Consider the following 13,441-nt stretch of genomic DNA (forward strand, 5'->3'; position numbering starts at 1 on the left):
GCTCTAGAGCGCAGGCTCAGTAGTTGTGGCACACGGGCTTAGTTGCTCCGCGGCATGTGGGATCTTCCCGGACCAGGGCCGGAACCCGTGTCCCCTGCGGTGGCAGACAGATTCCCAACCACTGTGCGGCCAGTGAAGTCCCTTCTATGTGTTTTGATAGCTGGTAGTTTGTACGGCTCTTCCTTTGGGTGTCTAAACCACCCAGCCCCAAATCTGTGAGAGCAGCAGGGGCATTGGAAGCAATTGGAGTTCATGCGGGGGTGGGGTTTCCCCAGATGATTCACCGGGAGGAGGGAGATGATCGTGCTCCTTGTTGACTCAGGTCAGACTCTTTGGAGGGGGGCAGTGAGGCAGGGAACACCTCTCTGTCTTCAGCCTGGTACCCCAGATACCCTGGGTGCCTGGCCCCCTGCCCCACACCCGGCCCCCTGCAGCGAGGCCCGCTGGAGCCTCTGTGTCTTACACCCAGCACCTGCTCCGGGAGGTATGTGCTGACTCCCCAGCTCCCCGGCACAGACTATTTTTGGCTGCAGTGACTGTTCACTACAGTCATGAAAACAGAAACTCCTCTCCCTACCTCCTTCCCTGGGACACCACACCAGGGACCGGGGCAGCCAGGGACCCTGGGCTCAGGCCCCTCGTCATGCATTGCCTGTGGAGCTGGGTGATGGCCAAGGCTACAAGGAGCACAGGGACCCCACCGCCCGTGGTGCTGCGTGAAGCACAAAGCCTGGAGCAGCGCGGGCTGGAGGGCTGCGAGGTAGGCACTGGGGGCTGGGATCAGGTGGCCTTTGCATGAGAGCCTGGAAGGAGTGTGTTTGGCTGGGCTCCGGGTCCTTGCTTTGCTGTCTATAGAACACACCTGGAGAAGTCAGCATATTGGGGTAGCGCATGCCTTCCACTTCATTATTTCATTCCCTTTCTTTTTGGCAGTTAGGTGGCTGGTGGGGGACCCGTCGAAATCTTAATGAAGTAGATCTTCCCCTTCTAGTGAATGGTTTGGGGCCCGTTCGTGCTTTTGGTTTGAACAGGGCACACACTTGTTGTGAGCCTACTTCTTCTGCCAGGAGCTTAAGAAACCAGCGTTGTATGGGCAGGCCCAGCCCTGTCTCAGTGCTTCTGGTCAAGCAGATAAGGGGGGCCAAGCCCTATAGAGGCTGTGAGTGATAGCTTTGGAGGTACATGGACCAGGGTCCAATCTAGGCTCCATCGCTCACTTGCTGTGTCTTAGGTGAGTAACCTAATCTCTCTGACTCTCACTTCCCTTAGCAATTAAGCAGTTGTGCCCAGGCCACTTCACAAATGGCTGTAGTACCAGGAGTTGTTAATTTATGATTAGATTGGTTGTGAAAAGAGGAAGCATGTGAAGAAGCTGAGTGAGAATGTGCCGCAGCCCCGGGTGGGTCTTAGCGCTCAGCTCAGAGCCTGGGTGTTTGGGTGTAGCTGCTGATGTGCGATTTGCTGCTTCTTTACAAAAATAAAAAAGATGTGTCACTGAAGTGGGCATGGGTGGGGGTGGGCAAGAGCATGGAGCCGAGGATTTCTGCCCACCCACCACCTTTTGAGTCACCAAGACATTAGGGACTTGCCAGGCTCCAGGTGAGGCCATGAGCCCAGAACCCCACTGCTTCCAGATTCCAGAGGACTCTGGACCCATGAGGTGAACGCATGGCATGGTGTCCCTCAGGCCAGCACCTTTGGAAAAGATCCTCAGGGCAGACCTCAGGGAAGTCTTCCCTTTGGCTCACCTCTTAGAGCAGCTCAGAAAACCTCTAAAGGAATGACACCTTTACATCTGGGTAAGGAATGCCCACCGTGGAAAATGGTGAGCTCTCCCAGGGGTCGGTACATCCTGGTGTTGGTCCCCGGTGTTGGTCAAGGTCACCAGGGCCTTGGTCCTGGTGCTGTTGTTCTGGGTGACCCAGGCAGGTCCCCTCCCCTCTCTGGGCCTCGGTTTCCTCCTTTGTAAAATGAGTGTTGGACTAGAATGTCTCTAAGGGTCCTTTGCATTCTGCCATTGACCTTGGCAGAGAAAGGATTTTTCTCCTTTCTTCACCAGCCTCATGAATACCCATTGGCCCCCTTCATGCCCTCAGCCCCTGGTGGCTCTGGCGATGGCCTCCTTGGCTTGAGTCCTGGCTCCGTTGCTGCTATGGGGCAGGAGTTGTTTACAGGGTTTCTGGAAAACTACAGAGAGGGGCTGCCTCCCTCCAGGGTCTCCCGAGAGATCTCAGTCTCCCGCTTGGCCATTGTGGGACAGCTTTGAAACAATGGGCCCCTGTCCTCGGCCAAGTAGCCTCTGCCTCTCAGGTCTCCAGCTCTGGGCTCATGTCCCGCAGCCTGGCTCACCCCCCTCCCTGCCCTGGACAGACAGACTGATAAACAGCCCCAAAGGACAGACAGTGCGCTGAACACTGGGACGTGCCGCTCTGCTCGAGGGGTCTGTGATTTGTCTCCTGGCCCTGCGGGAGGGCCCACCAGACCAGCGCTGGGGCCAGGCGTGTGCCAGGGCCCCGAGTGGAGTCGCCGCGCCCTGAGGCCCGTTTGCCAGTCCAGGTGCCCTGCCGTGGGGCCGGGCGGGGGGCTGGCTGGCTGCACTCAGAGCCCTCATGCTGCAGATGTCGAGGAGACAGAGTAGACTTTCTGGGAATCCTCACTTGACTGCTATGTTTGTCCAGGGGAGAACTGGAAGCGGGAGACAGCGACAAAGCCGGCCGCAGACGTGGTCACACCTGAGAGCCCCTGTTTATTTCTGTCGGTGCCTTTACCCCCAGGAGAGCTGGGGAGGTGCGTTTCAAACCAGGCCCTGCTCCCTGCACCCTCTGCGGAGGATCACTGGGCATATCCCAGTTCGCCAGGGCTGTCCGTCCTGGGCAGTTCCTCACAGCTCTCCCGCTTTCCGTCTCAAAAGTGTCCCCGTTGGGATGGTCCATTGCACGCTCACCACCCCCCTCCGGAGGCCCTCCTCTTCACCCAGCTGCCGGCCCACTGCCACCCTGCTCGTCCATCTGCTGTATCAACAAGGGACGCCACGAGGGCCTGCTGTTCTGGGGAAGCTGCTGCCCTGGAGCAGGGCTGACGTGGTGACAGGCCCCTGACCCCTCCAGCTTCCCCAGCTCTGGCCCCTCCACACTGCCCTGCTCGTACAGGGAGGGACTCCCCACCTGCCTGTCCCCTAGAAGCCAAGTGTCACCCAAGGGCTAGTGTAGCTCTTTGGCTGCCGTCCAACCCTCCCCCTTCCTACCTAGACCCCAGTCTTCCGTTTGAATGTTCTCTTGTTTGTTGGTTTTCGAGTATTCCATTTTTGGTTTGAGTTTGACTGTGGAGTCTAGTGGAGAGGCTAGTGGGTTCTTTCCCACAGAGAGCAAGCATCCTGGGGGTAGAGAACCCCCTGCTACAGAAGCCCACCCATCTCCTCTGTCCATTTTGGGAGTAGCGTGTATTGGGGGAAGCACACAGCCCCAAACCTGGGTGGGGGGGGGTGTCTGGTGTGTATATGTTTCTCTAATCCTGGTCATCTGGCCATTTTCAAACAGCATCCAGGAGGAGCAGTTTTGGAAATGTGTGTTGATGACACAGAGAAAGGTGACAAAATGTAGGCTGCCTAGATGACAGATGTGGGCCTGCCTTGCCCCTCCGTCGTGTTCCCCTTCTGCTGATTGTGTGCTGGGATCGATGGGGAGAAGACACGTCAGCACAGGGAGAGGCAGGCAGGAAGGAGCAGTGAGACCCAGGGCCACCAGGGGATGGAGCCCAACATAGTTAACGTGTGCTTGTTGAGTGGCTGAATGACCCACGAGGTCAGGGGTTGCTAAATTACAGCCTCTGGGCCAAATCCAGCCCACCACTGGTTTTTACACAGCCTTTCGAACTAAAAAATGGTTTTCACATTTTCAACTGGTAGGAAAAACAAAACAGCAAAACAAGGCTGTTTCGTGACATGTGAAAATCATATGAAATTCGAGGTTCTGCGTGCATACGTAAGGTTTTATTGGCACATAGCCACAACCATTTGTTTCCATATTGGCTGTGGTTGTTTTGGTGCCCTGATGGCAGAATTGAGTAGTTGTGACAGAGACCATATGGCCTGCAAAGCTGAAAATACTCACTCTCTGGCCTTGTTCAGAAAAAGTGTGCCAATTCCTGCACTAGGTACCTCGGGATTTATGGGAGGAAGAATGGGACCTGGGAGGCAGCCACAAGACAGGCTTTCCCGGAGGGTGGGCCCAGCCCCCTGGGGTGATGGCGGTGGCTGTGGTGAGAGCAGATGCCGCCAGAAGCTGGAGACCTGGTCCCAGGCAGAGTTGGAGAGCACCCGCCTCCTCCAGAGGGCAGGAGGGGGGCTGAGGGGGCCTGGCAGGCCCGCTGAGGGGATTGAAAAGGAATGTGGAGAGAAGACCCACTGGGAGGCCTCCTGCAGCTGCTTTTAACCCCGCAGCTGGAGCGCACCTCCCAGCTGGGCATAGGAGTAGGGCACAGCGTGGAGTCTGGAAAGCCAGATGTGACCTGTGATGCCAGGTGGACTCTGGCCTGGGAAAAAGATCTCACTTTATAGAGCAAAGAAGTGGGCACCAGTACAGGCAGAGCCAGCTGGCTGTGAAGAGGCAGAGGTGGCCCGTGCCTCAGCCTCATCTATCAGGCTGTGTGGCCTTGAGCAAGTCACCCACCCTCTCTGAGCCTTATCGTCCGTCTCAGGCTGTTATGAGGACTGCATGTGCTGGCCTCTATAGTTCATCTAACAGAGTGCCTGGCACCCAGGAGATGAGTAATAAAGGCTCATCACTCACCCTTTCTTGATCCCTTTCTCCTGCATCCCTCCACCTCCACATGCCTTTCTAAGGCTTTTAAGCCCAGACATACTAATGCGTAGGCCAGAGACAGCCACTCCCTGAAGGGTCCACCAGGCTTCCCGCTCTGTGAGCCCCTACCCTGCCTAGGAGGGAGGGAGGCAGCAGTGTACAGGAGAGCGTATCTCCTGGGACATCTATGAGCTTGAGCTAGGCTAGGGTTGGCTTGAAGGAGTGTGGGCTCATGAGAGGACAGATCTGCCTTCTCAGACCCTTTCTGCCCTGGGCTACTTTAGCCAGACTTAAGGCCCTGCAGCCTTTTTGCCTGCATGGTCCTCACCCCCAGAAATTTTGATTTGATTGGTCTGAGGCGGGGCCTGGGCATCAGAATCTTTTTTTTTTTTTTTGCGGTACACGGGCCTCTCACTGTTGTGGCCTCTCCCGTTACGGAGCACAGACTCCGGACGCACAGGCTCAGCGGCCATGGCTCACGGGCCTAGCTGCTCCGCAGCATGTGGGATCTTCCCAGACCGGGTCACGAACCCGTGTCCCCTGCATTGGCGGGCGGACACTCAACCACTGCGCCACCAGGGAAGCCCCAGGATCATTTTTTAAAGCCTCCCAGGTAATTCCAGGGTGCCCCCAGGGTCAAGAGCCACTGATCTGAAGCCAAACCCACTCATTTTATAAATGATGAAACCGAAGCCCAGTGAAGGGGCAGGAACTGGCCCAAGGTCAAGAGGGTTCCAAGGACCAAGTCTGATCCTCCTTTTGCTGTACTGGTCAGCTAGCTGGGAGGTGGTGGAGAGAAGCCCTCCCGGAAGGGGCTGACTTCTCCCAGGAGGGGCTTTTCCTCATTTTCTAGGGCTGGGATAGTGACTAGGTCCAGGACTGGTCCACAGACAAAGCCAGTATCCCCAAGCTGTCCGCTGATCTCCATGGAAACCCCAGGAGGCGCCTGACCCAGGCCCCTACTGCCTTAGCCCCTCCTGTGCCTCCCAGAATATCCAGCTATTATTATCCGAGTTTCACTCCCTCTCCTTCAGCGCCAGCGGTGGTGAGAAGGCAGGAAGGAACCTCCGTCAGGTTCTCCTTTGCCAGCTGGAGGCATGGGGGCTCCCGGCCTGGGCTGCCATAGGCACCCCTAGCTCCTCTGCCTCTTCTGTCCTAGCCCTCCCACTGAGCCCTGGCCACAGAGGGGTGCCAGGGTCCCACGTCACCATCCACACGGTTCTGGGGGCCCACCTCTGGTCTCTCTGATGGGACCAGTTCCCAGGCAAGCATCTGTGGGGAAGGATCCTGGCCCTTGAATTAAGCCCCAGCCGGGGAAGCTGGTGGACATCTCTGCTCGTGCACCAGAAATCCAGGTTCGGCCTATGGACCTTGCGCGCCTGCCGCACTGATTGAGACAGTTACTGCCGTGACTGAACCATGCTGTGCTCTAGGACTAGACAGAACGCTAGACGGAGACACCAAGTATGGGCTTGCGTCTCTGTCTCCCTTCAGCCCAGGCCTTCACCCGAGTTCCGTCCTGAGCTGCCACAGGTTCTTGCGGCACGCGGTCCACACACAGGCTGTGAAGCCCATGGCATTTCCACGGCCCGCTTGACCGGCCACGGCTAGGGGGGCGGCCTTCAGTGTCAGCCGGCACAGGTTGCTAAGTATAGACTCCAGGCAGCCCCGTGGCTGCTGGTAAGTCCTGGGACACCATTTGATACCCAGCCTGGCCCGTGACACCAGTTGCCGTCAGCAGCTGGGATGGGTGGGGAAGGGCGCAGCGTGTTTGGCCCAGCCCGTCCCCACCTTCTGCTGCAGAGAACAGAAGCAGCCGTTTCGTGATCACAGATTGGGAGTCATCTCCATGCTCCAGTGGTCCTGCCCTCTAATTATTATCAGAAAGAGTAACATAACGTCACCTGCCGGAGACATAAGTCGTGGCTCGAGGGAACGGGCAGAGGCGGGGAGCCAGTGTGCTCTGTCCTGTGGCCCCTCTGCCCACCCCTGCGCTCACATGCTGCCCCGAGGCTGGGTGGACCCAGAACGTCTCCCGTAGCAGGCTGGGCAGCCATGTCTTCCCTTCCTGGTTTCCAGTTCACGTTTTCTTCTTTAGACAGAAGCTGTGGTGGGGTGGGCAGTAATTCTCCTTGAAGCAGTGTGGACACTCAGCCTTGGTCCCTTCTCCAGAATGCCAGGGTCTGGACGCCTGGCTTTGAGACAACTTGGCATCTTCGTGTGACTCCAGGCAGGTGGAGGCCCTCCACAGCCTTGAGGCCTCTCAGACCCGAGAGCGTTTCAGGGCGCCTTCGCCTGCTGGGTTGTCGACAGGCCCTTGAGTTCACCGTCAGCAGGCGGTGAGGCTCATTCCCTAATTTGCTTTCTTTTCAAAAAAAAAAAATCTATTTATTTGGCCGCGTCGGATCTTCCTTGCGGCATGTGGGATCTTTATTGCAGCACTCGTTGGGGTACATGGGCTTCTCTCTAGTGGCGTGCAGGTTTTCTCTTCTCTAGTTGTGGCCCGTGGGCTCCAGGGCGCGTGGGCTCTGTAGTTTGCAGCACCTGGGCTCTCTCGTTGAGGCGCGTGGGCTTAGTTGCCCCGAGGCATGTGGGATCTTAGTTCCTGACCAGGGATCGAACCCGCGTACCCTGCATTGGAAGGTGGATTCTTTACCACTGGACCACCAGGGAAGTCCCCCTAACTTGCTTTCGGTTTAGAGATTATCCAGAACAATTGTACCTGAATTACTCTGGTCTGAAATAACTTCCTAACTGCGACTTGGCTGTGCCTGTGGCTGTGAGGGGGAGAATCGCATCCACGTGTGAGGTTTGGTGGCCTACACAGGAGGGAAGGGAAAGCGGCCCCTGCTGCCTTATTCCCACGGGGTGGACTGAGCCCTGAAGTCTCGGGGGAGTGAGAGAAACTTTCCAGCTCATTCGAAGCTGTAAGGAAATACCTTTTTTCCCCTTTTTTAAAAAAGGGAATGGATTTGAACATATTCTCTCTCTTTGCTCGCTAAAGACAAAGGACTTCCATGGCCGCTGAGCCTGCATGCCCGGAGCCTGTGCTCCACAACAGGAGAGGCCACAACAGTGAGAGGCCCGCGTACCGCAAAAAAAAAAAAAAAAGACAAAGGACTTCCAATTTACAGGATATGTATATGTATATTTTTTTTTCCAGAAAGCGGGTAGAAATTAATTCCTTTACTTTGAAAAAAATCATTTTCCCCAAGATAGCTGCTGCGTCTCAAGGCTTTGCCCAAGTTCACGAGTGACAGTGGGGAATAGTTGAAGGAGCTTTGGGACCCAGCACACTGGGGTTTCAGTTGTGGCCTCGCCATTTATTAACTTGCACTGCGTGAGGTCCCTGAGCCTCAATAACATGGGCTTAACAGCATCTCCTTGCTGCATTGTTTTGAGTGGAGACAGTACACAAAGCCCTGAACGTATTGTAAAGCACTAGCAAATAGTTCGTAATAATAAATGTAGTTATTATGCTTGAGAAGCTGAAACCTGGTGTGGGCAGGGAGGAAAGGAATAGAAAAGAAAAAAAAAATCTGAATTTGCATTGTAGTTAGATTGGGGATTGGGTTCCTAGGCTTGTCTTTGTCGTCATCAGTCCACCTCCATCCCCAAATCAAGCAGATACTGGAATCTCCACGTTCCGTAGAACTGCTGAGTCATCACAGCCTTGGGGAAACGCGCATGTGCGGGTGAGCACTGAGGGCACCCTAGGGAAAGGTGGAGAGTTGTTTTGTGCAGGTCAACATCACTTCCATTTGCTCTCCCCTGACAATATTGCCAAATAGCTTTTCATAGTGAAATGAGGGCAAAAGATGTCAAAATTGCATTCCAGTGAAGAGTGTTATTGAAGACAATAGAGGAAGACACATTGATTGAACAAAAGCTTCTGCCCTGGGACCATTATCTAATCAGCCTGCTCTGTGTGCTGTTCTTATCCACGGTTTCCCGTTCCCATTTTATCGTCTGGAAGGATTTCTGACAACCAGGGGTTTGTCCAAACCAATGATGAGCTTCTTGGTGCTTTGGGGTATCTGTTTATTTCTCATTTTTGGTGTGAGTCATTCTAAACAGCCATGAGATTCTTTCCCACAACCCTGGAGACTGAAGAATATACATACAAGACACAAAGGTGGGGAGAGGGGACGCGGCCAGACACCAGGGGCCACATGCCAGGCCTCAGATGTGGCCCCACACCCCAGGCGTCACAGAGCCCCCAAACCATCGCCCTAATGACTCATAGCCGGCATCTTCATCAGGTTCAGTTTTGACACTTGAGTTTAAGGTTTATAGCACCATGGATTGACTGACCATAACATTGCTCTCGTAAAATTAGGCACAGCTGGCTAATAAAATCAATGAAAATCAGCTTAGATCAAAAACTGCAAGCTTAGGGCTTCCGTGGTGGCGCAGTGGTTGAGAGTCCGCCTGCCGATGCAGGGGATGTGGGTTCGTGCCCCGGTCTGGGAGGATCCCACATGCCGTGGAGCGGCTGGGCCCGTGAGCCATGGCCGCTGAACCTGCGCGTCCGGAGCCTGTGCTCTGCAATGGGAGAGGCCACAGCAGTGAGAGGCCCACGCAAAAAAAAACAAAAACAAAAACAAAAACTGCAAGCTTATACGAATCATTTGATGTGGGATATTTGGCCTTCCCTGTTATAGAAAATCTGGAAACTCCAGAAAGGGGACAACACCCGCACCCCCCGCAGCCCCCCAAGCTCACCACTGGTCCCATAGCTCTTTGAGCTTTCCCTCTGCTGGGCCATATCTTATTGCATTGCAATAACTTATTTTCACGTCTGTCACTCCACAAGCCACTTGAGGCCAGGGACGTGTCCCATTGTTCTGAGCTCCAGGCTCCGTATCCCATGTGGCTCAAAGTAATCAGAGCCGGAGGGGTTTCCCCACTCCTTGATGAGAGGAAAGAGCATAAGCTTTGGAGTTAGGCCTTGATTCAAATATTCGCTCTCTGTACTCATTTTCTTTGCTGTGTAACAAATTACCATGAACTTAGCTGCTTAAACCATCCCTCATATGTTAGCTCCCAGTCCTGCAGGAAGAAGACTGGATGGAGAGGTCCCCACGGGCTCGTCCAGCTTCCCTGCTTAGCAACCTGCCCGGCCAAAGTCGGGGTGTCAGCCAGGCCGGCTCTTACCTGGAAGCTTTGGGAAGAACTCACATCCAAGTGCGTTCAGGTCTTTGGCAGAATCCACTTCCTTGTGGCCTCAGGCCTGAGGTTCCCTTCTTGCTGGTCCGCCAGGGGCCACTCTGTCTCCTCGAGGCCACCCCGTTCCTTCTGTGCGGCCCCTCCCTCCTCAGAGTCTGCACCAGTCTTTCCATCCTTCGGGCATCTCACTTATGTCCGCTACCTTGAAACCTTGGAAGGGTGCGACTGAGAATCAGATAAAGGACCTACACTGTGCTTGGCGAGGGTTAATTCTTTGTCATCCTTCTCTCCGTCAGTCAATTTTATTTGAAACCTATTTTGTCTGATTCAGAGACAGCAAAATTGTAAAGGGCTATCTTTATCTGAAGTACTTGTCGTTCTAAAAAGTCGTGGTGTTTCATCGTTCTCCTGTGTAGAAGAATAAATAAAAAGAGACGAGAAGGGAACACACTCTTATCAGAACTTTTCTGGTATTTTCCTTCCTTTCCCCCCAACCCCAAGTTTTGGCATCTCTGCTTCAGCTGCTGTCTCAGAGCGCTGGGGGCGGGGGCCAGGGCTGACTGCTGGTGTCCTCGGACAAGTGGAGGCTCTGGGTCAGAGGCCAGCCCGCCAGCAGCTGGCCCCTGCCACTCAGCGGGAGGCTGGCCCGGCTGGGAGGAGGGTGACTGCTCAGCCGGCGCTCCGCCTGTCCTGTGCCTCCTCAGGAGATCCTCTGCGAGCTCACGCTGGATGCCCTGCTGGACATGAACGAGGCTAAGGTGAAGGAGACGCTGCGGCGCTGCGGGGCCAGTGCCGAGGAGTGTGGCCGCCTGCAGTACGCCCTCACCTGCCTGCGGAAGGTGACAGGCCTGGGTAGGTAGGACCAGCCCCATCGTTTCCCTCTCCCTCTCCCTTGGCCTGGACACTGGACTTCTCTCCCAGGCTTGGCCTGGTTCCCTGGGCGCCAGGGCTTTTGCTGGGATGGATGACGGGGTGGGGCCGGTGTGATCAGGGTCTCTGGGCCAGCTTGGAACGGCCAGGGTCCACCCTCAGAAAGCGTGTGATGGACCTGACCCGAGGCAGAGGGCTCTCCCTGAGACAGAAGGCTCCCGGATCCCAACTGGGCTGGATGAAGCTTGAGCCATCGTTAGGATCCCCGGGCTGGTCTGCTGGGCAGGTGCTCCCCGTGGAGCACCTCTGTGGGGCTCTGTGACTCTTCTGTAGTTTCCTGCAACCCAGCCCCCTCCCTCCCCTCTCCCTGCCCTCTCCCTCCCCTCCCCCTCCCCTCTCCATCCCCATCGGCCAGCCGGCTGGGCTGTGTGCTCAGAAGGGCCCGGGCTGGTGTGGGCTCAGCCTGAAGCAAGCCTGAGGAGAGAAACTGTACCTCGTTTGAGCTGTGAGTGTGGACATGGCCGCCTCAGGCGAAGTGTATAATCCTGGCATTATGAATAATGTTCCTCGGGAATTATTTGCAGGCTTTCTAAATCTTGCCCTGGAAACAGCTTCAAATGCCCTGACTTAACGCTCCCAAGACCACCCAGATAAGCCTTTAAAATGCGCCTGATGAATGGAATTTGCTCCATTTTTTAACTCGCTGAGCCACTTGTCTTATCTCTGTCTGCCTGAAGCTTAAGGAAGGCTCTGAGGTTTATATTCTACTCGATTTTTTTTTTCCCAGAGAGGACTGTGCTTAATTTCTTCCCTGGCCCCATTGTACCAAGTCTTCCTCTGAACACAGAGCCCAGAGCTTCACTTAGTTCGGAAAACCTCAACACATCTGGCCTCTGGCAAGTACCGTGGAGTAAACAGGACAGGGACATGGTTAGCAGTCTTGTCCCCACGTTTTACAGAGCAGGAGACTGAGCCCAGAGAGGGTAACCAAGGACACACAGCAGTGGGTGGCAGAACTGTGACTTGAGCCTCAGCCTTTGCCACCTGTGCACATTTCACTGTCTTTTTTCTTTATGTCAAGAGAAAAGATATTTCTGATGGATTAATTTAGCCATTGCTGTCAGTCACCTTCAGACAACAGTCAGAAAAAAAAAAGAAAGAAAAGTACTTGCCACCCAAGCTGGGAATCTGGGGGACCTTGTCTCAGCCCTCCCGCTCTATGCCTGCATTAGAAACAGTTGTAGAGGAGCCAGCCATTGGGTGGTGGTGACCCCCGTGTGTTAAGGCTGCTGTCTGTCCATCCTGGGTGCCAAGATAGGAAGATCACTAATTTACGAAGCACTTCTTACGTGCCAGGCACTTGACACACATGTGGCAACAGCCTTTTTTTTTTTTTTTTTGTGGTACGTGGGCCTCTCACTGTTGTGGCACGTGGGCCTCTCACTGTTGTGGCCTCTCCCGTTGCGGAGCACAGGCTCCGGACGCGCAGGCTCAGCGGCCATGGCTCACGGGCCCAGCCGCTCTGCAACACGTGGGATCTTCCCGGACCGGGGCACGAACCCATGTCCCCTGCATCGGCAGGCGGACTCCCAACCACTGCGCCACCAGGGAAGCCCGGCAACGTCCTCTTAAGAGGTGGTGGTGAGCTCCTTTTGTTGCTAAAGCATCCGAGCACTGGAGGCCCTGGATGAGTTGTCTGGGGTCCCGCACCTGACACGTGGCAGAGCTGGGCTTTGCACCCAGTTTTCTTCCTCAGAGGGTGCTTTTTCCACTATGTCCCCGAGGAGGTCCTGGGCAGAGAGTCTATTCCAGGTGCTTCTTTCTCATTCCATCTCGGCTTGTGATACCCCTACATCCCCAAGAGGGACCCACCGCACCCCAGTCCAGGACACGGGCAGGCAGATGGGTCTGCCCAGTAGTGGCTGCACTTCGAGTGTACCTGCTGGGGGCTGGGTGGGTAACTGTGATCACCCTGTCTCTCAGGTCATGCAATCAGAGTCTTCATGGCACCCGACAGGGCCAGGTGAGAGCAGTCAGGCTGCAGTAAAGATAGACTGTGGAATTAGACTGCCTGGGCCTAGCACTCTGCTCAGCCACTTAGAACCCACGGGACCCTGGCCCGTTATTTAACCTCACTGTGCCGCATCTTCCTTATGAGTAAAATGGACATAACAACAACACTTCCTCACATAGAATTGCTGCGAGGATTAAATGAGTTAAGGATAAGTACTTAGTCTAGAGCCTGGTGCATATTAGATGCTCTTTTCAGTATTAGGCCTGTGGGGTCATGGAAAATGTGGATGTCTCTGGTCTTAAGAAACGTAATGAAGGATGTTTCTTTATGCCAGTGGCTGGTTAACAGGAGAAGATCATGCTTACTGATACTCCCTGTCCTTCATCCATGGCAGACATCACTAATCAATCCCTGAGCTCTTCCTACTTAGTGACTCCAGAGTCATTCTCAAGCAGCCACTGCCAGTTGACTGGTGTTGACATGCACAAGAGCCATTTGCCATCCATGAGCTGGCTCAAAGCAGTGGTGATTAAATAGACAGTTTGAAGAATCGAGGGCTTGTTTCCTTTGGTGGCAGACTTGCCCGTGA

At 54.9% G+C, this 13,441-nt stretch overlaps 1 protein-coding gene across 7 annotated transcripts in view; it reads left to right on the forward strand.

The window, feature by feature from the left end:
• KSR1 (kinase suppressor of ras 1) overlaps window positions 1-13,441 on the forward strand; it is a 150,773-nt gene that overhangs the window by 98,519 nt on the left and 38,813 nt on the right. For 6 of the 7 annotated variants that reach the window (XM_027130361.1, XM_027130360.1, XM_027130359.1 and 3 more), the window contains one exon: window positions 10,673-10,820. In XM_027130361.1, coding sequence (XP_026986162.1) covers window positions 10,673-10,820 — 148 coding nt within the window. Of the gene's footprint in view, window positions 1-7,948; window positions 8,495-10,672; window positions 10,821-13,441 lie in introns of those variants that run through there. The other variant, XM_027130365.1, reaches the window with a different exon arrangement.

The sequence above is a fragment of the Aethalodelphis obliquidens genome, unplaced genomic scaffold (genome assembly GCF_003676395.1).
Source record: "Aethalodelphis obliquidens isolate GAN/ISIS:26980383/991018 unplaced genomic scaffold, ASM367639v1 scaffold38, whole genome shotgun sequence".
Classification (NCBI taxonomy): Eukaryota; Metazoa; Chordata; class Mammalia; order Artiodactyla; family Delphinidae; genus Aethalodelphis; species Aethalodelphis obliquidens.